Raw genomic sequence first — 21,963 nt, 5'->3', positions numbered from 1 at the left:
GTTGGGAGGCATTTAATGCGGATGTAGCAGTTTTTTGAAGATATTTGTTGCCCTTCTCCTTTTTTACCCCTTGCCCAACGTCCAACTCTTAGTTGTGATGTAATTTCGAAGAATGTCCATGATGATATGACACTCTTACTGACCTCGGACACTTGTTGCCGAGATGGCTTTTCTCCTCGGACATTCGTTGGACTTATCTCATATTATCTCTACTCTTCTCTTTACTCCATTCCCCTTATAATCTTATCTGGACATTCTCGGATGGTCTAATGTCCTCGGATTGGGCCATAGGCCCAGTTGGTACAGCCTTAATAGTACACCCTCTAATTAATTGGCCCCCACAATCATTATTGATGCAACTTTTATTTCACATCAATTACAACAAATTATGTTAGTAATTGTGTGAAATTTTTTTTGCAATTTTTAATTTTTTTTTGAATAATCAATTCCCAAAGTTGTGAAAAAATGACATGTCCTTAGACTTATTGCATTGTTCCATGAATAGAGCAAATAACTTTAGTGGATAGAATGGACTAAATAAGACATATTAGGACCGTATGGACTGAATAGGAAAGAATAGACCAAATAGAACCAATGTGGACCAAATAAGACTTTTGAATATTTATTATTTTTATTGCATTTTTAGGGCTCATATTTTATTTCTAATGTCTATTTTCTTTGTATTTTTTAACTCAAAACTAAAGATTTTAACCCAAATATAATACAACTTCATACTTTTCAACCCAAAAATTAAGAAAAAAAAAAAAGAATTTTTGGACTAAACTTGAAAAGGCAACCTATAAAAATAATAAATTTAAGGCCCAATTAGTCTAAAATGAATTGAAGGGGACCAAAATTGACCGAGTGGACCTAATTAGACCGAAGTAGACCTAAATGGACAGAATAAAAACTATTTAATTTTTAGGGAGAACAAATTTTCTTCAATAAATTTTAGAGAAAAAAATTACACATTATATTACCATACAAAATAATTATTTATTCTCACTTATCACATGGGCATGCGACTAATTTCAGTAAAAGGAAAGCACAGGCAGTTTGAACTTTGAAGTTACATTATTTGTATTCAAAAGAAATTAGAACTCTGATAATGTTTGTAAGGTTGAATTTTATCAACCATCTTGTTGGCTTTATTCCGTGCCAAATTTGCTTGTATTTTAGCAATTAATAACCCTGTATTTAGGTGAGAATCATGTAAGGGTAGTGTGTGAGAGAGTGTGAAGAAATGCTCAAGATTGTGCAAAGAAGCAGGGACTCGTGATTGGATCTCGTGGGTGGCTCGCGGCTTGCAAGCTGCCAGAAAGTTGCACACATGCCAAGCATGCCAGAAGCTGAAGAGTCGCACCAGCTGTTGCACTATAGGACAAAAGTCCCAGGCTGGCTAGGCCGTTAGCTTGCGGCTTGAACTCGCGACTCAACCCAGTTGCGAGGTCAAGTCGCCAGAACACCCTGTTTGGGAAAAACCAACTTTTCACATTCCTTCTCACCCTACTATATATATACCCTTGTACCCACGATATTTAGAGAGCTTCTAGAGAGAATTTTGAGAGAGAAATTCTAGAGAAAAACAAAATTGATTCATCCACAATCTTCACATAGAGACTCTTCAAATTCCTCTACTCTCTTCCTCTCCATTGTCAAATCCTTGAGAGGTACATTACTAAAACCTTTTCTCACCATACCCATATTTGTGAGGAGGCCATTTGGTGTTTGGGAAGCAGTTAAGAAGGGACAAATTTCATATTGGTAGATGCTATGGTCAAGTAGCGGAATCTGGCAAGCTAAAGAAGAAATAGGTTCGGCATAACCTCGTTGGAGTAGGAGCTTGGAGGGCTTAGGTACATTGGGTAGATTAGGCTTGGAGGGTCTTTTCCTATTCATGTATCCCAACTACATTCTTTAGTAGATTGTTTACCGTTTGGAGGGCGGCGAAGAGGTTTTACGCCAAGGGCTTTGGTTTCCTCTTCGATAACACATCAAGTGTTGTTCTTGTGTTTGCATCTCTCTTCCCTTAATATTTTCCATTTAATTTCTGCTGTGGATGTGATTTTATTTGGTTTAGATTATTTATAAATTCTGTATTAAGCTTATGTTCATTTTCTGCACATTAATTATTTGATATTAAGCTTGAATTGGTAATTTGTAAATTGGGGGTCTAAATGTTCAAGGTGTTTTATACACTTATTGAACTTTCAATTGGTGTCAGAGCAGGTGCACTTGCTGGGGTTTAATTACCTAAGTGCGATCCTAGACCCCTTTGCTATAGATGCAACTATGGAAAAGGCCATGCTGAATTGTGGTTTAAATGTTTGTGATAATGACTCTATGAGTGTGTTTGAAGGGTGTCCTATCAATGAACTCTTAGAGTTATTAAAAACAAAGAAACATGCTAAGATGTTTGTTCATATGCTGAAATATTTTGAGAATAAGAATCACATCTTACACAATAGCCTATCTGAATCTAACTCTTTGATTAAGAAGTACAAAAGAAAAAATAGAATATTGTGTGAGAAGGTTGATAATCTGAAAAAGAAAATTCAGTCTAACAAAAGCATGAAAATTGAAGATAAATTTCTGTTTGAAGGTCAAAAATGTTTGTCTCATGCTTGTCTATTTGTGCACACCTCATTGAAGGTATTTAATTCATGCTTATGATATCTTGATAGTGGTTGTTCTCGGCATATGACAGGTGATAAATCACTATTTAAGTCACTCAAAGAGAAGGTTGGTGACTATGTAACGTTTGGTGATGAGAGTCATGCTTAAGTTCTCGGCAAAGGGACTATTGAGATACTGAGATTACCTTTATTGAAAGATGTTTTATACATCAAAGGGCTGAAGGTGAATCTCTTAAACATCACTCAAATATGTGATGATGATTTCCTTGTTCAATTCTCAAAGAAGGGATGCATAATCATTAATGAAGAAGGGATTCAAGTCTTGGAGGGAAATAGGACTACTGATAATTGCTATGGAGTAGTTCCTATGGCACCCATTTCATGTAGAAGTGCTCGTGTTGACATTTTGGAACTTTGGCATCACAGATTTGGGCATGCAAATTTCAAACAAGTAGCTAAAGTCTCTAAACTTGAAACTGTTGAGGGACTTCCAAATTTGGAAAGGTGAAGAAGACTATTTGTGGTGCATGCCAAATGGGAAAGCAAACAAAGACAAGCCATCACAAGGTGAATGTGATTGCTACTTCACGATGTTTAGAACTTCTTCATGTTGATCTAATAGGGCCTACAAGAACTGAAAGTCTAGGAGGAAAGAGGTACATTATGGTCATTATTGATAATTTCTCAAGATACACGGGTTGAATTTCTTAAAGAAAAATCAGAAGCATGTGAGAAATTGGAAACTCTTTGCAAGAGACTACAAAATGAGAAAGGGGTTCCTATTGTCAAGATAAGAAGTGATCATAGCAAGGAATTTGAGAATGCAAGATTTGAGTCATTTTGTGAAAAGAATGGAATTAAAAGGGAATTTTCAGCCCCTAAACTCCTCAGCAAAATGGAGTGGTAGAGAGGAAGAATCGGATGATTCAAGAGATGGTAAGAGTTATGTTACTAAACAAGTAAATTCCTCAAAAGTTTTGGGGAGAAGCTCTGAACACCTCATGTCACATTGGTAATAGAATATTTTTCCAAGTAGGAACAAAAAAGACCGCTTATGAGATTTGGAATGGAAAGAAGCCAAGAGTAAAGTACTTCCGAGTGTTTGGAAGCAAGTGCTACATTCTAAATGATCGAGAGAACCTTGGGAAATTTGATGCAAAAAGTGATGAAGACATTTTTCTTGGGTCTTCAACAAGAGAACTAAGACAGTAATGGAGTCCGTCAATGTAAAAATTGATGATGACATAGTAAAGGTAGAGATGGTTGATGATGGAGAAAAACCAAGCACCAAAGAACCCACTGATGAGATCGAAGCTCTTGACATAGAAGTTGAAGGACCTACACTGGAAGAAGAATCAACTCCCATGAACCCAAGAATGGTAACAAGATCAATATCTAGGACATCAAGTCCTCTCACTCCTCCGAAGTTCATCCTCCCATCTCTCGGAATGATAAAGTCTCCACATCAAAGAAGCCATCATCAAGAGTGACTAAGAACCATCTGGATAGCAACATTATAGGCTCTTTGGATGAAGGTCTTCGTCTTAGAAAAGGAAACATACTCTTGGCCAATCATGTAACATACCATTGCTACCTTGCTCAGTTTGAACCAAAGAGGGTAGAAGAAGCTCTCCAAGATGAAAATTGGGTTAAGTCAATGCATGAAGAGCTGAATCAATTTGTGAGAAATGATGTGTGGGAACTTGCACCAAGGCCTGAAAATGTTCATGTCATTGGCACAAAATGGATATTAAAAAACAAGACCGATGAAGATGGGGAGATAATCCGGAACAAATCTCGGTTAGTAGCTCAATGATACACTCAAGTAGAAGGAGTAGACTTTGATGAATCCTTCGCTCCTGTGGCTAGACTTGAGTCTATTCGAATTCTTATGTCCATTGCATGCACTATAAACTTCAAACTCTACCAAATGGATGTAAAATGTGCTTTTCTAAATAGATACCTGAATGAAGAAGTATTTGTTGAACAGCCCAAAGGATTTGAGGATCCTCACTTCCTTGATCATGTGTTGAGACTGAAGAAAGCCCTTTATGGCTTAAAACAAGCTCCTAGAGCTTGGTATGATCGGCTTACCCATTACCTTTTGGAAAGAGGATTTTGTAAGGTTGAATTTTATCAACCATCTTGTTGGCTTTATTCCGTGCCAAATTTGTTTGTATTTTAGCAATTAGTAACCCTGTATTTAGGTGGGAATCATTTAAGGGTAGTGTGTGAGAGAATGTGAAGAAATGCTCAAGATTTTGTAAAGAAGTAAGGACTCGCAACTGGATTTCGTTGGTGGCTCGCGGCTTGCAAGCCGCTAGAAAGTTGCACACGTGCCAAGCATGCTAGAAGCTGAAAAGTCGCGCTAGCTGTTGCACTATAGGACAAAAGTCCCAGGCTAGCTATGCCGTTAGCTCGTGGCTTGAACTCGCGAATCAACCTAGTCGCGAGGTCAAGTCGCCAGAACACCCTGTTTGGAAAAAACTGACTTTTCACATTCCTTCTCACCCTACTATATATACCCTTATACCCATGATATTGAGAGAGCTTCTAGAGAGAATTTTGAGAGAGAAACCCTAGGGAAAAACAAGATTGATTCATCCATAATCTTCACATAGAGACTCTTCAAATTCCTCTACTCTCTTCCTCTCCATTGTTAAATCCTTGAGAGGTACATTACCAAAACCTTTTTTCACCATATCCATATCTGTGAGGAGGCCATTTGGTGTTTGAGAAGCAGTTAAGAAGGGACCAATTTCATATTGGTAGATGCTATGGTCAAGTAGCGGAATCTGGCAAGTTAAAGAAGAAATAGTTTCGGTGTAACCTCGTTGGAGTAGGAGCTTGGAGGGCTTAGGTACATTGGGTAGATTAGGCTTGGAGGGTCTTCTGTTGTTCATGTATCCCAACTACATTCTTTAGTAGATTGTTTACCGCTTGGAGGGCGGCGGAGAGGTTTTACGCCGAAGGCTTCGATTTCCTCTTCAATAAGATATCAAGTGTTGTCCTTGTGTTTGCATCTTTCTTCCCTTAATCTTTTCCATTTAATTTCTGCTGTGGATGTAATTTTATTTGGTTTATATTGTTTATCAATTCTGTATTAAGTTTATGTTCATTTTTTGCACATTAATTGTTTGATATTAAGCTTGAATTGGTAATTTGTAAATTGGAGGTCTAAACGTTCAAGGTGTTTTATACACTTATTGAACTTTCAGATTCAAAAGGGGATACACCGGCCGGACTTTGTTTGTCAAGAATGATGAAAATTACCTTCTCGTGGCTCAAGTATATGTAGATGACATAGTATTTGGAGCTATCATTAATGATCGGGCTATAGAATTTTCTGAGGAGATGAAGAAAGAATTTAAGATGAGTATGGTGGGGGAACTTACATTTTTCTTGGGTTTTCAAGTCAAACAAAAGAAGAAAGGCATATTCGTGTCACAAGAAAAGTATGCTAGAAACATTGTCAAGAAGTTTGGACTAGACTCCAAAAAGCATGCCTTGACTCCCAAGAGTTCGTCTACAAAACTGAATGTTGATTCTTCTGGAGTGGAAGTGAGTCCAATCTTGTATAGGAGTATCATTGGGAGTCTCTTCTATTTTACAACTAGTAGACCGGATATTGCATTCAATGTTGGTGTTTGTGCTAGATATCAAGCTGCTCCAAAGGAATCACATCTGACTGTGGTGAAGCGAATTATACGATATATCAATGGAACTCCAGATTATGGGTTGTGGTATTCAAAGGACTCAAATGCATGCCTTGCCGGTTATTCAGAGGCAGACTGGGCTGGTAGTGTGGATGATAGAAAGAGTATTTCAGGAGGATGCTTCTACCTTGGTAACAATCTCATCTCTTGGATGAGCAAGAAACAAAATTCCGTGTCTCTCTCTACAGCTGAAGCAGAGTACATAGCCGCTAGAAGTTGCTGCACGCAACTCCTTTGGATGAAGAAGTTACTTCATGACTATGAGATTCCTCAAGATACTATGTGTGTTTTTTGTGATAACACTAGTGCCATTAATCTCTCTAAGAAACCAGCTCAGCATTCAAATTCTAAACACATAGAGATACGTTATCATTTCATTCGGGATTTGGTAGAAGAAAAAGTTGTATGTCTTGAATTCATACACATAGACAATCAAAAGGCTGACATCTTCAGCAAGCCTCTCGATGGTCCACGATTTGAATCCCTCCGTAAGACCATTGGTGTTGGTACAATTCCTTGACTCTCTTGTGTATTGTGTGCTTTACCACTTTATATTGAGTTAATTTGTTAGTAAGGCACACACTTCTTTGTTGGCTATCTGTATAGCATTTTTGTTTAATATTTTTTTTTTTGCCTTAGTTGTCTTTACTTAATTGTTTTTAATCAATCTTTTCTTTCTTGTGTGTCAAAAATCCAAAAACCACATAAAAAGTAGAAAATCCAAAAAGATTGATCGACATTGTTGAGTTTTGTCTCAAAATATGTTTTACCTTGTACCTTTGTGCAAATGGTTTTGTGCATCTACGAGCATAGCTTGTTCCCTATGTACTTATATCATTGTGGGAGAAATTTTGAAATCTTTGTGACTGTTGTAAATAGATCTTCAACCTTGACATGAATGATTAGTGAATGGTTTTGTTGATCTTGAGACATGCATAGACTTGTTTCTATATATCTTCCCACACTTTATTTTATTGTTTTTGTTAAAAGAGCTCACCAAATGTAAATCTCCAAATGAAAAGTGATACTGAGCTGCAAAAACCTATCGCACATACTAGTATTTGACTAGGAAAAAGGGAAAGCGACCAAAAATTAAAATTGTATGATGCCCAAAAAGCCAAAGGCTAACTTATCAAAATGAAATATAAAAATTTCAGGCATTGATCTCAAAATGAGATGTGTTGATTCATATAGATCAAATGATATGTCAAACATGGAGTCAAATGAAAAGCTTCAAAGTTATTGTACTCAAGCCTTTGTGGGAGGTCATATATGCATATTTCTATAATTGAGATGGATCACATTATCTAGTGCTAGTTGTGTATGTCTTGATTGAATTGATCATTGAAGCTTTACATTAGACTAAGGACTATCTCATCTTTGATATTCACACACAACACACATATCTATGTTCAATGAATGCAATATTCATTTGTGTGATTGTACTTGATTAAATGTGTTTTCACATGCTCTATCTTTGTTGATCTATCACATCACAAAAAGATTTTTGAGTGTTTTAGTTGTTTTTGGAAGGTACTTTGTTTTTGCAAAAATTGTCAAAATTTTCAAAAATTGCTTTGCCCTGTTCTGGTGACTCAGTCGCGGGTAGAACTAATCGCATGCCCCGGTCGCGAGTCCATCATAGAGATTTTTCGCGACTCACTGGCGACTCCTTGGCGGATAAATGCTTCAGTCGCGAAAAAGACTTAGAATATTTTTCAAAAATTGGATTTTCATGCTTTTCGCGGCTTAGGTTGGCGACTTGTTCATGGGTGGAAGGTCTAGTCGCGAGGGGTACACAGAGATTTTCGTGACTCAGTTCGCGACTCTCTCGCGAGTGGAACTTCCAGTCGCGAAAAACACTTAGAAAATTTTTTTTCAAAGTTTTCTTTTTAGTGTTCTGGTGGCTGGTCCTGGCGACTTGCACGCGACTTGTCTTAGTCACGAAAATCGCTTGTTTTGGGCAAACTTGGTCAGTTTTTTCCTCGAACATCTCTGACTGTTCATCTTCTTCCTTACCTGACACACTCTCAAAATCACCGTGTCTCTCTCGAACAACCTCCGTTCTCGCATCATTTCATCATTCAATCTTCAAGGAAAGGTTTGGGTTTTGTCTCTTACTCTTTGTCTTTCGCATTTATTGCATATTCCTCTTGGATTATGTATTTCTTTTGATATCTGTATATCTCTTGACTGTAAATGGGTTTATGTTTTTCTGGTGAAATCATTGTGTGATTTTTGGTGGTTATTTTCTAATCTACTCTATCTTGAGTTAATATTAGGTCATTAGTGACACACACACACTCATTGTCATGTGTAGCACATACATCTCCAGTTTTTCGGGTTTTCATCATTTTCCTTGTTTTTTGAACTAACCCATTGCTAATAATGTTTGTGGTATTGTGGGGTTTCTTTCTTTAGGAAATATGATGCAGAGTGAAAATGTCTCCATTTAAGAGAGCAGTTGTGAAAGGAGGTAGTTACAAAGGGAAAGAGCTTGTCATTGATATTGATGACCTCTCACCTAGATCAAAAAGGACTTGTTCATCATCAGGAGTGTTAGATCCCACCAAGTTCAGATCCTATGCTTCTTTTTAGACTCATGAGAATTACTTCAGAGATGCTACACCTTTAGTTAAGAGGGTTGTTGATCAATCATCACTTTTTGACACCGACATCCTAAAATGGTTTGCCCATAAGGATTGGAATTACCTTTTTTCCGACCTTGATGTCGCCTATGAGAATTTGGTAAAAGAATTTTATGCCAATGCAATTGTGGAAGGTGGAGAACTCAAGTGCTGGGTTAGAAGAAGAAGCTTTTCAGTCTCTCCCGCATATTTGGCAGAGATTCTTCACATCAACAGATCGATGCTAAAAAACTCACCGGTTTATGATGATCTATGTCCAGAAAAAGAACTTCTTTAGGATGGTCTTGGACAAGACTTGGAATTCTCATCCAATGGAAACTCCATCAGTGTTTCTTCTCTCCCTCCAAAATTGAGAGTGCTTACAATAGTCATGTTTCACAACCTGTACCCTTTATCCAGCACAGGGTATATGAACCTTGGACGTGCCTTGTTTCTTCATGATCTAATCTCTGATGTAGAGATTGACATCTGTGCTCATATCTTTCACATTCTGTGCAAAATGGATCTATGAACTGAGTCAAGGATATGCGTTCCTTTTTATTGTCTCATTTCTAGAATTTTGAAGCTTAAAGGGATTTGGGTAATAGATGATGGCTCTCCCTGCACAAAACTGAGTCCAATCACCATGCGTACATTCAATGCTAGCATTAGTCATAGTCGGAAGAAAGTCAAATCAGAAACTTGCACACCTCCCAGTGGTTCGCGCTTCAGCTCATTCTCCTTTGACGACAAACTCGACAATATTGTGACATCTGTCCACGAATTGAACACTAAGATGTCTGGACTCACATCTATCTTACATTATCATGGCATTCGGTGGGATATGCAATTCACCTCCCTACAAGCTCAATTGGATCAGATTCAGAGGAAGCTAGAAGAAGATATGGACTAGCTATTCCATGATAAAAAGGGAGAGATGATGTTCATAGGGGGAGAACAATGAAAGGGGGAGAAGACTATCAAAGGGGGAGATTTCAGCAAGCAGGCCTATGTTCAATATTTCTGTTTATCATTTTGCTTTTTATTAGCTTATGCTATTTCAGTATTTTATGGAACTTGTTTATGGTAGTTTGTGCCCATGTTGCTTTTGTTAGCTTTTAGGGTTTGTTTCCATGTGTTTTGTAGGCTTTTATGGTTTGTACCATGCTTATGTAGCCTTTATGTTCTGTTGCCAATACTTCTAGCTAAATGTTATGCATTTTCTTTAAGTATTCTCACTCTTGTGGCCTAGTAGTTTTTTGTTCCTAGATGAATATACTTTAAATATTGTGCATTGGTTGAGTGTTGGGCATGCAAGTGATTTGCATTGAGCTTATTAACTTGTATGTCCGGATGTTCATTCCAAGTATGAATGAGCATTGTGGTCACTATTTTATAGTGATTGTCTGTATGGTCAAGCCTTGGTTTATTTCTCATTTCATTTTGCTTGATCGCATTGTGCTTGTCTCATATGCTATTACAAGTTTTTCTGCATACAATGATCAAATTGTGTTGTTGTGTTTCAGGAGTTACTTGTTCATATGATTCAAGAGCTTATCAGATTTTAGAGTTAGGTGTGAGTGAGTTTTGTTCAACTGTTCCTAACTCACATATTAAGTCTAGAGTTTGTTTTAGGGTTTTGTCACAGAATAGCCAAAAGGGGAGATTGTAAGGTTGAATTTTATCAACCATCTTGTTGGCTTTATTTCGTGCCAAATTTGCTTGTATTTTAGTAATTAATAACCCTGTATTTAGGTGGGAATCATGTAAGGGTAGTGTGTGAGAGAGTGTGAAGAAATGCTCAAGATTGTGCAAAGAAGCAGGGACTCGCGATTGGATCTCGCGGGTGGCTCGCGGCTTGCAAGTCGCCAAAAAGTTGCACACATGCCAAGCATGCCAGAAGCTGAAGAGTTGCTCCAGCTGTTGCACTACAGGACAAAAGTCCCAGACTGGCCAGGCCGTTAGCTCGTGGCTTGAACTCGCCACTCAATCTAGTCGCGAGGTCAAGTTGCCAGAACACCCTGTTTGGGAAAAACTGACTTTTCACATTCCTTCTCACCCTACTATATATATACCCTTATACCCACGATATTTAGAGAACTTCCAGAGAGAATTTTGAGAGAGAAACCCTAGAGAAAAACAAGATTGATTCATCCACAATCTTCACATAGAGACTCTTTAAATTACTCTACTTTCTTCCTCTCCATTGTCAAATCCTTGAGAGGTACATTACCAAAACATTTTCTCACTATACCCATATCTGTGAGGAGGCCATTTGTTGTTTGGGAAGTAGTTAAGAAGGGACCAATTTCATATTGGCAGATGCTATGGTCAAGTAGCGGAATCCGGCAAGCTAAAAAAGAAATAGGTTCGGCATAATCTCGTTGGAGTAGGAGCTTGGAGGGTTTAGGTACATTGGGTAGATTAGGCTTGGAGGGTTTTCTACTGTTCATGTATCCCAACTACATTCTTTAGTAGATTGTTTACCGCTTGGAGGGCGGTGGAGAGGTTTTACGCCGAGGGCTTCGGTTTCCTCTTCGATAATACATCGAGTGTTGTCCTTGTGTTTGCATCTCTCTTCCTTTAATCTTTTCCATTTAATTTTTGCTGTAGATGTGATTTTATTTGGTTTAGATTTTTTATCAATTCTGTATTAAGCTTATGTTCATTTTCTGCACATTAATTGTTTGATATTAAGCTTGAATTGATAATTTGTAAATTGGGGGTCTAAACGTTCAAGATGTTTTATACACTTATTAAACTTTCAATGTTGAAATGAAATTCTATAAGTGGAACCATAATCTGAATGTAATCCTTATGTTTGGTATGCCAAATCCACATTCATGAGTTTTAAGCCTGTTCCATAGGGTTCCTAGTTGGTAGCTAGCTGCAATGGGAAAGGTTTGATCTTTGGAACCTCGATACACAACAAAAGTCTTCAAAATAGGAAACCCACGAAATAAGAAAATGAGAAAGAAATTTTCATACCCAAGGAACTTTTGGCACAGATCTTACTTTGATGAAATTTGAGAGGTAAATAAAACCCACTTATTTGTATGGTAGAAAATGAAACAAGAGTTCACATATCAAACACAAAGGAAGAGAGTGGGAAAGAAAGAAAGCAAAGGAAGTGAAACCCAAAACAAAAGCCCAAAGCTACCCAACCTCCTTCCTTCCAAATGCGACTCTAGTAAAAGTGTATGGACCACCCATGTCCACAACTGTGTCTAAGGTATTAGATTGTCTCTATAAGAAAAACTTCAAGTTTCAGCTCATCTCCATTAACATCTCCAAGGGCGAGCACAAGAAGCCTAACTTTCTAAAGATCCAAGTACGTTCAGAGAAAGAGATTGCGTTAAATGGAAAGGAATCTAGTTTTTCCCTTTCTTTTTTCTGATTATTGGGAGATAGACAAATAGTTACTACCCGTGTTTGCTAAAAAAATTGAATTGATATATTTGATAAAAAAATAAAAATCTATTTTCTCTTCTTCTTTTTCTAAAAAAAAAAAAAAAATTATTATTATTATTTTGTTCTTTTGGATTTTTTTTTAAAAAATTTAATAAGCTCAAAATGATCTCTTTTTTTGGGTGACTAATGCTGTCATTTTAAGGAAAAGATTACATTGAATAATTGTTAAAAGTTAGATGACTCAAATGATTGAGACGAAAGTAAAAAGACTTAATTTGAATTTTAGACAAAGTTAAAGAGTACAATTTACAATTTAGCTTGGTTAATTTAACCATGAATCATTAGGATTTTAAGAATTTTACCTTGGAGTTACTAGCCTATATATTCTAACCCAAAAAATCAGCTCTTATTCATTCCACTATGAAATAAGATTTTAAATAACTTAACACCATTTCGGCCACACACACACACACAAACCATATTCACTTTTAGATGTATTAAAACTAAAATTTCATTATACAAATGAAGAGGATCTTGAGGAGTTTGACATAGATTTCCACTAATCTCACTCAACTTTTTTTTCAAACATTGAGGATATTGCTAGGATTTTTCTAATTCGCTAAATCACTAAATCCTCAAGAGGCCCAAGACCATGTCCAATGACCTTCATTAACATTTCCATTGATTTTTAACAATGGTTTTATTCATTATACCCTAATTCATAATAATGCCCACTATGGGCTAACACAAAGGTTCTTTTTGTTACTTACTTACTTTATTATATTACTATCACTCCATTAGCTACAACCACCAGGACGAAACCCAATCCTCTCTCCAACAACATCATACACAACCTCTAATCCTTTCTGTTGTTCATTACCGAAAATGGCAATGTTGCTTGGATCTCTATTTCCAGCGAAGGCCAAACAAGCTTCTGTTTTTCTCAACACGTAAAGTATTCCCACTTTGTCCAAATTCACGCTCACATCACCACCAAAAAAAAGGCTTATGCTCGGAATCGAAACTGATTGTCTTTTGCTAAGGTCATAGCATGTATCGAATATTGAAGAACTCGAGCTTATCATCGGATAATTACGCATCATTTCGCGAAATTTTGTTCGCAATGCATTGTATGCTGTAGGAGGTAAACGTGTAATGACCGTCCCAGAGTCAATGATAGTACCCGCAGTTGAAAAAACCGATGTGGGAATCGATAATCTTTGTCCACCCACACTTATTCCAATCAAGTTGAGGCCATAGAATGATTGCCTTCGAGAAAGTGTTAACATAGGTGTGAATTTTAGTGAACTCGAAATTCCATTGCCTTTTCCCAAAGTAAGGTACCCCGTTGAGCTAGTTGTGGAAGGTAGACAATACGAGAAAAATTGGCTGTACTTTTGAGCAGCTTGTTGCACAAGGGAAACTTGGCCGCGACCGAGGCCTAGCAAACCGGCAATGCCTTTGAAGAGGCCTTCGTTGTCTTGACCACAACCAAATACAAAATTGTCCACCACGTCTGATGTTATGGTTAGCCTTTCTTTGCTGAAATATCCAATTGTAAACGAACCATCGCCATACCGTACACTGTATAAACACTTTGAATTGGAGCACTGTTGTGGGCTTCCTGTATTGTTAATAAAGTGTTGAAATTATTGTACCAAATCCTCAAATTTAGGATTCCTTAAAAAAAAGTGTGTGTGAAACGGAGCAAGAAGTCAGAATTTCTTCAATTTTCTTTTTGCAAAATGATTGGGATACTACTGATCTTGCTACTTAATATTATTTGAAATGAATCGACAAAATCTATAAATAGAAAAAATCTCATCAAATTTATGTCAAAATCCCCAAGCTTTGGAAATTCTAAATTCATCATTCTGTTTCTGTTACCATTATGTTAACTAGATGTAGAAAATACATTACGGCCAATTTATTTTAATAAGTAAAGTTTATTAAAAATAGCTAATTTAATTGATTTACTAAAATAGCTAGGTAGTAATAGCAATGCCCTTTCTATTTTATTGAGTGGGATTGTATTTATATGGTTTACCTTTGGCAGAAGCGAGTTGAGTGCACAAGGGTGTAGGACATGAAATGTTGGTGTATGATGTGGATCTGGATGGGTCAAAGATTGGGTCTACTTGCTTGTAGCACTGTCCTGCGCATGGTTTACACTGTGCCCAAGTGAGGTCGCTACCAGTGTCAAATGCCAGTGTTTGATCTGTTTTGGGAGTGCCCAGGCCAACGGTGACAATGTAGTTACCAATGCCGATGCTGAGACCAGATTTAGCTGGAATGGTGGTGGCCTGAGATTCTCTTAATTTGTTGCCATCTGAGTTCTTAGAGAACATGGAGTGGATTGAGTTCACCCTGGACTGGTCTTGAAGGAGGAGTTCAGTGTGATTGAGAACCAGTAATTGGTCTTTGTTGCTTTGAAAGCATGGGCCATATTTGTGTTTCACCGTCAAGGATGCCTCCCTTTTTGGACCTGAACTTAAAAGGAATTTGGAACACATGCATATGAATATAATGAGGATAAAAATTTGAGAATTCCACTGTAGAAAAAGAAAAAAAAATTGGGAATTCCAAATGCATACTGTAAATAATTCTTGCTTTTAGTCTATTACAACATGCTTTTGCGTCCAGAAAAAAATACTGTTTAATTGATAATAAATAAATAAATAACCTATAAAAACACACCCTCAAAGTGAAAGAAAGAGAGAAAGAGAGCTGAAAAACCAGATCAAGCGGCGGCAGAAGGCAGACCAAGTGGCGGTGGCGGCGGCAAATTTTGTGTGTGTGAAGTAGAGACAGCCTTTTTTCTTTGGGTTTGGAGAGTGAAGAAGGATAATGAGAGATTTTGGAGGTTAGGCAGCTAAAAATTCTTAAGTTTTATTTGATCAATTTTTTTTTTTTTTTTTTAATGATTTTTCAAATTTTGATTTAAGGCTTTTTTTTATGAGATTAAAGACCAAATTTTTTTTTTTTTTTTTTTTTTTTTTTTTTTTTTTTTTTTTTTTTTTTTTTTTTTGAGTTTAAGTTGGGCTTTAAAAAATAAAGGGGTCACCGAGTCAGGTTGGCGGTGAGGGGGTGCAAATTTGTATTGCAAGGGGTTTAAAATAATTTTTTTTTAAATATTATATATATATATATATATATATATGAAAATTTCAAGTCAAGGGATTCATTTAAACCCCCTGACTATAATGTATTGCCGCCCCTGAACCTATGCTAGAAAAACAATAATAAAACAAGATAAAATAAGTGGTTACTCACATATTACTTTTAATTTTTATTTTTTTGTAGATAGTATTTTAAACCTATATTATATGACTATTTATAAGATTATTTACGAGTATTAAATCAAATAATTTATTAAAATATTTAAAAAATTATATAACTATTAAGTAAGTCATGTAATTTAAAGTAGTTGAGAATATATTTTTGAATTACCATATAGTAGGGAGGTTGGAGGAATATATTTTATGATAGTTTTTAGACCCCTTAAACGATTGATTTAACTTAGGTAATTAGCCAAGTTGTTACTTAGTCCAATTAAACAAGTCTAGGTTATCACAAAATAAAAGATCAAATTATGCAAAGCAGTGGAAAATAAATAACACAAGATATGATCACTCAGGAAACCAAACCGGTAAAAACCTGGGGAGGATTTGACCTAGTTATCCTCAAAGTAAACTTGAATCCACTATCTTGAAAGAATCGAAGTTCATACAATAAGATTTACAAGCCCCCACGCTCGACTTCTTATTACTACCAACCAATAAAACTTACTGACACGACCACGTGCAAGCTCCGAATCCACGGACTCCTTCTTTCTTGGATTCACCACCAAATACAAGCACACCCGCTTGTGTTTTCTTTAAACTTCAATGGCAGCAACTAAATTGATCATCAAGGCGTAGATAAATCTTCTCCTTAAAAACCTTAAGTTTGTGTAAAGGAAAGCTCCTCTAGATCTCACAAGAGATTTACACAAACCGCAATTATGAGCAATACTAAAACGTGGCTAAGGTTTGCCTTTTATACTTAGGACAAATAAGAAACCCTAAAAACGTTTTAAAACAACTTAGGGCTGAATTGGACCAATCTGTAGAAAAACATTCTGCCCGAGTTTCGATCGATCGAGCCTGTCTTTCGATCGATCGAGCCAGGCCGAAAGGCACAATGATTCCTGCTTTAACTCGATTCCAACTTTACATAAAATCACAACTTTGAGCTAGACTAAAAACACTTCTAAAACATTGTTTTGATTATGGTTTGCCAACAATACAAATTAGAGTTATAATACATAAAATCCTAAGACTTTAAAACCTAACATTTTAGAAAAGTCTTTGGCAACGGGATCATTATATATATAGGTACCCCTTATTTATGATGGGCCACGTCACCAAAACCAAACAACTCAATGGACAAAATTTCTCCTGTGTCTAAACTTCTGTGAGATTTTTGTGAGGTTAGCCTTATTTTAAAGTTTTAAATCTAAAATTCATGGGGCTTATTTTTGTTTGGTTATAAAAATTATTATTTTTTTTTTTTTGAGAAGGAAAAATTAAAATATGTGATATGTTTATATGTGGCAGAAAAAAAAATGAAAAAGATAAGGACAAGGAGAAGGAGATATACCTCATATTTAAGGTTTGTATGGATTGGATTTAATTTATTTTTCAACCCAATTCCACCTCTCCAGATTAAGAAATTTCAATCAAACCTAAACATATAACTTTAAAAATCCAACCCTCCTATCCATAGACTCTGAGTTACTTAGGGCTGGGTTGTCAGCTATCTTGTCTTGTCTAATATATATATATATATATATATATGAAAGTAAGTTTTTCTGTCAAAAAAATAAAAAGAAGAAAAGAAAAATAGTAGTTTCATTCAACTATTGAAACCCATTATTGAATAAATGAATATAATTTATATAATTGAGAATAATTTTCCAATTTATCAAAAAAATACCTTTAAAAAAATTTAAACAGATTCTCAAAATTCAAAATAAACCAAATTAATAATTAAAAAAAAAAATATTAATAGCTTGGTTTGTGTCAAGTTACTTGTATCAACTTTTTTAAATAAAAAAAAACTTAAACCCAATTCAACCTAAGTTTTAAAAAATAATTAAAAAAAAATCCAATCTATCAATGCATGAAAAAATAAGTCAATGTATTGGAATTGGGTTGGATCGGATCAAGTTTACCCCGTTGGTAGATTGAATACACACTGCTTCTTATAATATATATGGACATGTTGCATTCAAAAAAAAAAAAAAAAAAAAAAAATCTAGCAGATGCTTCGTTATCTACTCAGGAAAAACTAAGACCGCATATATGAAACTTTTGATGAAAGAGATGTTAGAAATTTTTTACAATATCTGATATTATGGAATTGTGATTTATTCTACTAAATAATTTTAAATATTTCTATTTCATAAATGCGCACTTCAAATAGTAATCTTATTTAAAATTCTTGTAATGAGTTTCTTCTTTTGATCTGGATTTTTTTTCTTTCATGTTTTAATCTTATCAACATAAATAGAATCCTAGTTCTACCATTTTTTGGGAGTAATGATAGATGATAAATTTTTTTTCATATATATATATATATATATATTTTTTAAATTTGTTAAATTGGTAAATTAATATATGATGATATTGCTTTCCATTGGATCTATTCTTGATGCCATTTTTATTATATATCAATTACAACATATTACGTCAATAATTGTGAAAAACAATTTATTTATTTATTTTTTAACTATCAATTCCTAAAGTTGTGAAAAAATGTCATGCATGTCCTTAGACTTATTACATTGTTCCATGAACATTCTTTGTGTTAATTACTATTCTTATATTAGGTTTCTCCATTTGACTAAACTGCATTACTCCCAAATTTATAGTTTTTACAAGTGCTGTAATAATAAAAACATAAAATCTTTTTGAGGTAATTATACTTCTCTCCTTTGAGATTTAGAGAAAAAACACTCTACTGCAAATCTAAAGGGAAAAAAACACTTTCTCCCTTGTAACATCTATTTGCCAAAATATGAAAGGCAATAGATATGGAATGTCTGAAATAAAAAGTCATCCATCATAAAAGTTGTCATTTTGGTAATTGACACAGTTATTACAACAACTTTCAAACCTAAATGATTCAAAATAAATATCTTAAGGCAACCATATACCAAGAATTAATGTTGCTATTACTAATGCTGATAAACAAAGCAATCAAATATGGAACTTGTTGTTTTAAATTAAAGAACGCCCATAATGGATGAAACTTTCCTTTGCAAGTCTTTTAGTGCTCAATAAACTTTTTGTACTTTTATTCTAATTTTATCAATTATGTTTTACTATCCATGGCTAAACTTTATAAAAGAGAATCTTTTTAAATTTTCTAATATTCCATTACTAATATCAATGGAGAGTTCAGTTTTGGGATCGAGTATTATTTTCCCAAATCTTAAGGGAGTTGATAGTAAATATCCCAATTTTTTTCCTCTCTAGTTTTTTGTTTTGTAGGACGAACAACGGCAATTACAATAGGAGTAAAGAAATTACAATAGGAGTAAAGAAAGAGATATAACGCAGTGATGACCATGATGATTTGAGAGAGAGAGAGAGAGAGTTAAACCTTTGGTAGAAGCAGTGCAAGTAGATGATGGCATTAGAGAACTGACTTGAACAGTATGTGTATGATTAAGGTGGTCGCTTTCTGTAGTCTCTCTTGCTTCATGGGCTTGAAGGCATAGAAAAGCAAAGAAACTATAGATATAGAGGATACACCTAACGAAGGAGGAGAAGCGAGTAGCCATGGATTAGTTTTATGCTGAAGACCATGTACTCCTGCAGTCCTCTTTATAGTGGTTGGCCTGATAAGTGGGTTCATATACTTCTACTGCTAGGTTTGATTAGTCAATTTAATTACTATTTGGCTCTCAACTGATAGTGATTTAAATGCTTTTTTTTGGGGGGTCTTATTATTGTAATTATTGCCTTGTAATAGGTTTGCATAGACAAGAAGAAATTACATGAGAATAAAGTCTAAGAAACCAACATAATTTTAGAATAATTTCACAATATCTTTGTTTTGAGTTGTGATATTAGGTTCCGGTGTAATTTATTACAATATTTTATTTTAATTTGTGAAATTTTGTTGTGTCCTGAGAAGAACTCATTACATGACTTACCTATACTCTAGTCGAACTGTTGGTGTATTGTATATTTTACTTGTATAATTTTCATGATTGAGCTAAAATCGAAGATATTTGTTTTTGTACAGTGTCAACCCTAAGACCTTTATCTTCAGCACTTAACGTTTTTTTTTTTAGAATCGTTCAAAATATAAATTTGATATAAAATTATCCTTCACTAAGGCTTTATATTTTCATGTTCTTTGTTTCTGTTTTTATCTAAGCTTGGTCAGAGCCACCAATTTGTGGTCTCTAATAGTGCTTGTCAGTTTTCGTCACACATATGTAGCAAACCTTGAGTTAACCTCAATGCATTAAAAATTTAAAATCACATAATGCATATTATATTGACCAATATAATTTTGTTCAAACTTGCAAAACGCAAAAAATGAAAATATTCACCTTTTCAAGTTTGCCTTACACAATGATTCTTCTCAACTCTCAACTTTGAACGCAATACCTTCCAAAAATATTATAGCATCTCATTTGCAGTATGTAAATCATAAAATCAAGATAGTCAGAATTTCATCTTAACTCAATTTGATGATTTGGAATAAGATATTAAATTTCAATTTTTTTACCATTAAACACTTAAAAATAATAAGAAGAAAGAAAGAAATATGTAAGGGTTAGCCCACCATCATATTATTGTGGACATATAATTTGCCCAATGAGTCTAGAAGTACAAAAAAATTTACAACGGTCAAGGTGGCAAATTAATACTGCTTGGTAAAAAATAGTGATAACATGTCAGTGGTAAACTCACATGAGAATCAATAAAAAATTTACTAATTTAATTGTTGTGAAAAATATTGTGAAAATTGATGTGTCGGTAGCATTACACAATTTGACCACAATAACCAATCATAATTTTTGGGGAGGGGGAGTATTAGACTTGTCAAATGGCTTTCTTTATAATAAAATAAGGGTATATATAGTTGTTAGTATGGTACAATACACAATACATATTGTACGATATGTATTGTATCGAGTGAAAAAAAGTATTGAATTGTAGATACATATTGACCATGTTCATGAATCCTGCAATGCACATGCATATAGTATTGTATTATAAAATCGTTCATATTGTATGATACATAGATATGTTGGTTTAGATTGGTTTTTTTTGCTAAATTGTGTTTTGATTTGAGTCCAACAAGTTGTTAGACTTGTTTATAACACAAAATTATAGGATCCCTTGATTGAGCATAATAAAATAACATGTCAATTTTTTTTCTCTTCTCTTTTTCCAACAAAATTTGAATTATACACTTTACAAATCACATTTTTGTTTTTTTGTTTTTTTTTTTTTTAATACAGTGAATAAGGTATTAAACAAAAATATAATTATTTTTTATTTATGTTATTATTATTATAAATCTAAGAAGCTAGAATATTAAGAAGAAATATAAATTAAAATTATTAAAATAAAAGAAAAAGAAGAGACAGTAAATATTGATGATGGTGAAGAAAATGTTGATAAAAAAATAATTTTGCTAGATGACGAACATAATAATAAAATTAACTTAGATAAAGTTTTTTTTTTTATTTTATTTTTATTTTTTTATTTTTAAAGAATGAACTTAGATAAGTTGATTATGCATAATGATATATATTGTACGTTTTTAGATCCTTGTAAAACTAGATTGTTTAACCTAATTAATTAACCAAGTGAATACTTAGGTTTATTATTTAGATCTAGGTTAAAACAAAACAATCATATTATGCAAAGTAGCAGAAATATAAAGAATACAATGATATGATGACCTAAGAAAATCAAACCAGTAAAAAGTTTGAGGATGATTTAACCTAACTATTCTCAAGGTAAAAAACAAATCCACTATGAAAGAATTGAAGTTTGTACAATAAGACTTAGACCACTAACATCCTATTGCTATATCGAATAGAAAACTTACTACCACGACCCTATGATAGCTCCAAATCCACAGACTACTTCTTTCTTTGATCTGTAGCAACCACAAGTTCTTCTACTTGTGAATCTTGATTTTCTTGAATGTTCTTTATGTAGCAACTGAAATAACCATCAAGTTCTTGATGTGAATCTTAATATTGATAGCTCAATGTGTGTATATGAAGGTAAGCACCTCTGGATCTCACAAAAAATTCAACACACAACTCAACAAAGACTCTAGAGAGCTTTTGGGTACAAACCTCGAGACGAATCTCGAGATTAAAATTCTGCAGATACAAATCTCGATCGGTCGAGCCTGTTCTTTGATCGATCGAAACAGGTAGATTATGAAATCTTCTTCCTACAGCTTGTATGTTCTTGAATCTTGACTTAAATCACTTTGAACATTGTCTAATAATACCTATAGACTCTAAAATCTATATCTAGACAAGTT

The 21,963-nt window shown here is 34.5% G+C and overlaps 1 protein-coding gene across 1 annotated transcript; it reads right to left on the bottom strand.

The window, feature by feature from the left end:
- Positions 1-13,018: 13,018 nt before the first annotated feature.
- On the bottom strand, positions 13,019-19,272 carry LOC115974810 (aspartyl protease family protein At5g10770-like). Its single transcript, XM_031095333.1, has 3 exons — positions 19,039-19,272; positions 14,438-14,875; positions 13,019-14,014 (listed from the first exon to the last, which is right to left on the bottom strand). Exons 1-3 carry the CDS (start codon positions 19,217-19,219, stop codon positions 13,188-13,190), a joined length of 1,446 nt encoding a protein of 481 aa, XP_030951193.1. The 5' UTR covers positions 19,220-19,272; the 3' UTR covers positions 13,019-13,187.
- Positions 19,273-21,963: the final 2,691 nt, after the last annotated feature.

The sequence above is a fragment of the Quercus lobata genome, chromosome 2, assembly GCF_001633185.2.
Source record: "Quercus lobata isolate SW786 chromosome 2, ValleyOak3.0 Primary Assembly, whole genome shotgun sequence".
Lineage (NCBI taxonomy): Eukaryota > Viridiplantae > Streptophyta > Magnoliopsida > Fagales > Fagaceae > Quercus > Quercus lobata.
This window is presented reverse-complemented; position numbering and strand designations above follow the sequence as displayed.

Excerpts from the sequence above, each read along its gene's own strand:
- LOC115974810 (XM_031095333.1), bottom strand. The coding sequence starts at position 19,219 with ATGGCTACTCGCTTCTCCTCCTTCGTTAGGTGTATCCTCTATATCTAT. Across the intron at positions 14,876-19,038 it reads TTGCACTGCTTCTACCAAAG|GTCCAAAAAGGGAGGCATCC; the intron begins GTTTAACTCTCT and ends TTTTAAGTTCAG. Across the intron at positions 14,015-14,437 it reads TCAACTCGCTTCTGCCAAAG|GAAGCCCACAACAGTGCTCC; the intron begins GTAAACCATATA and ends TTAACAATACAG.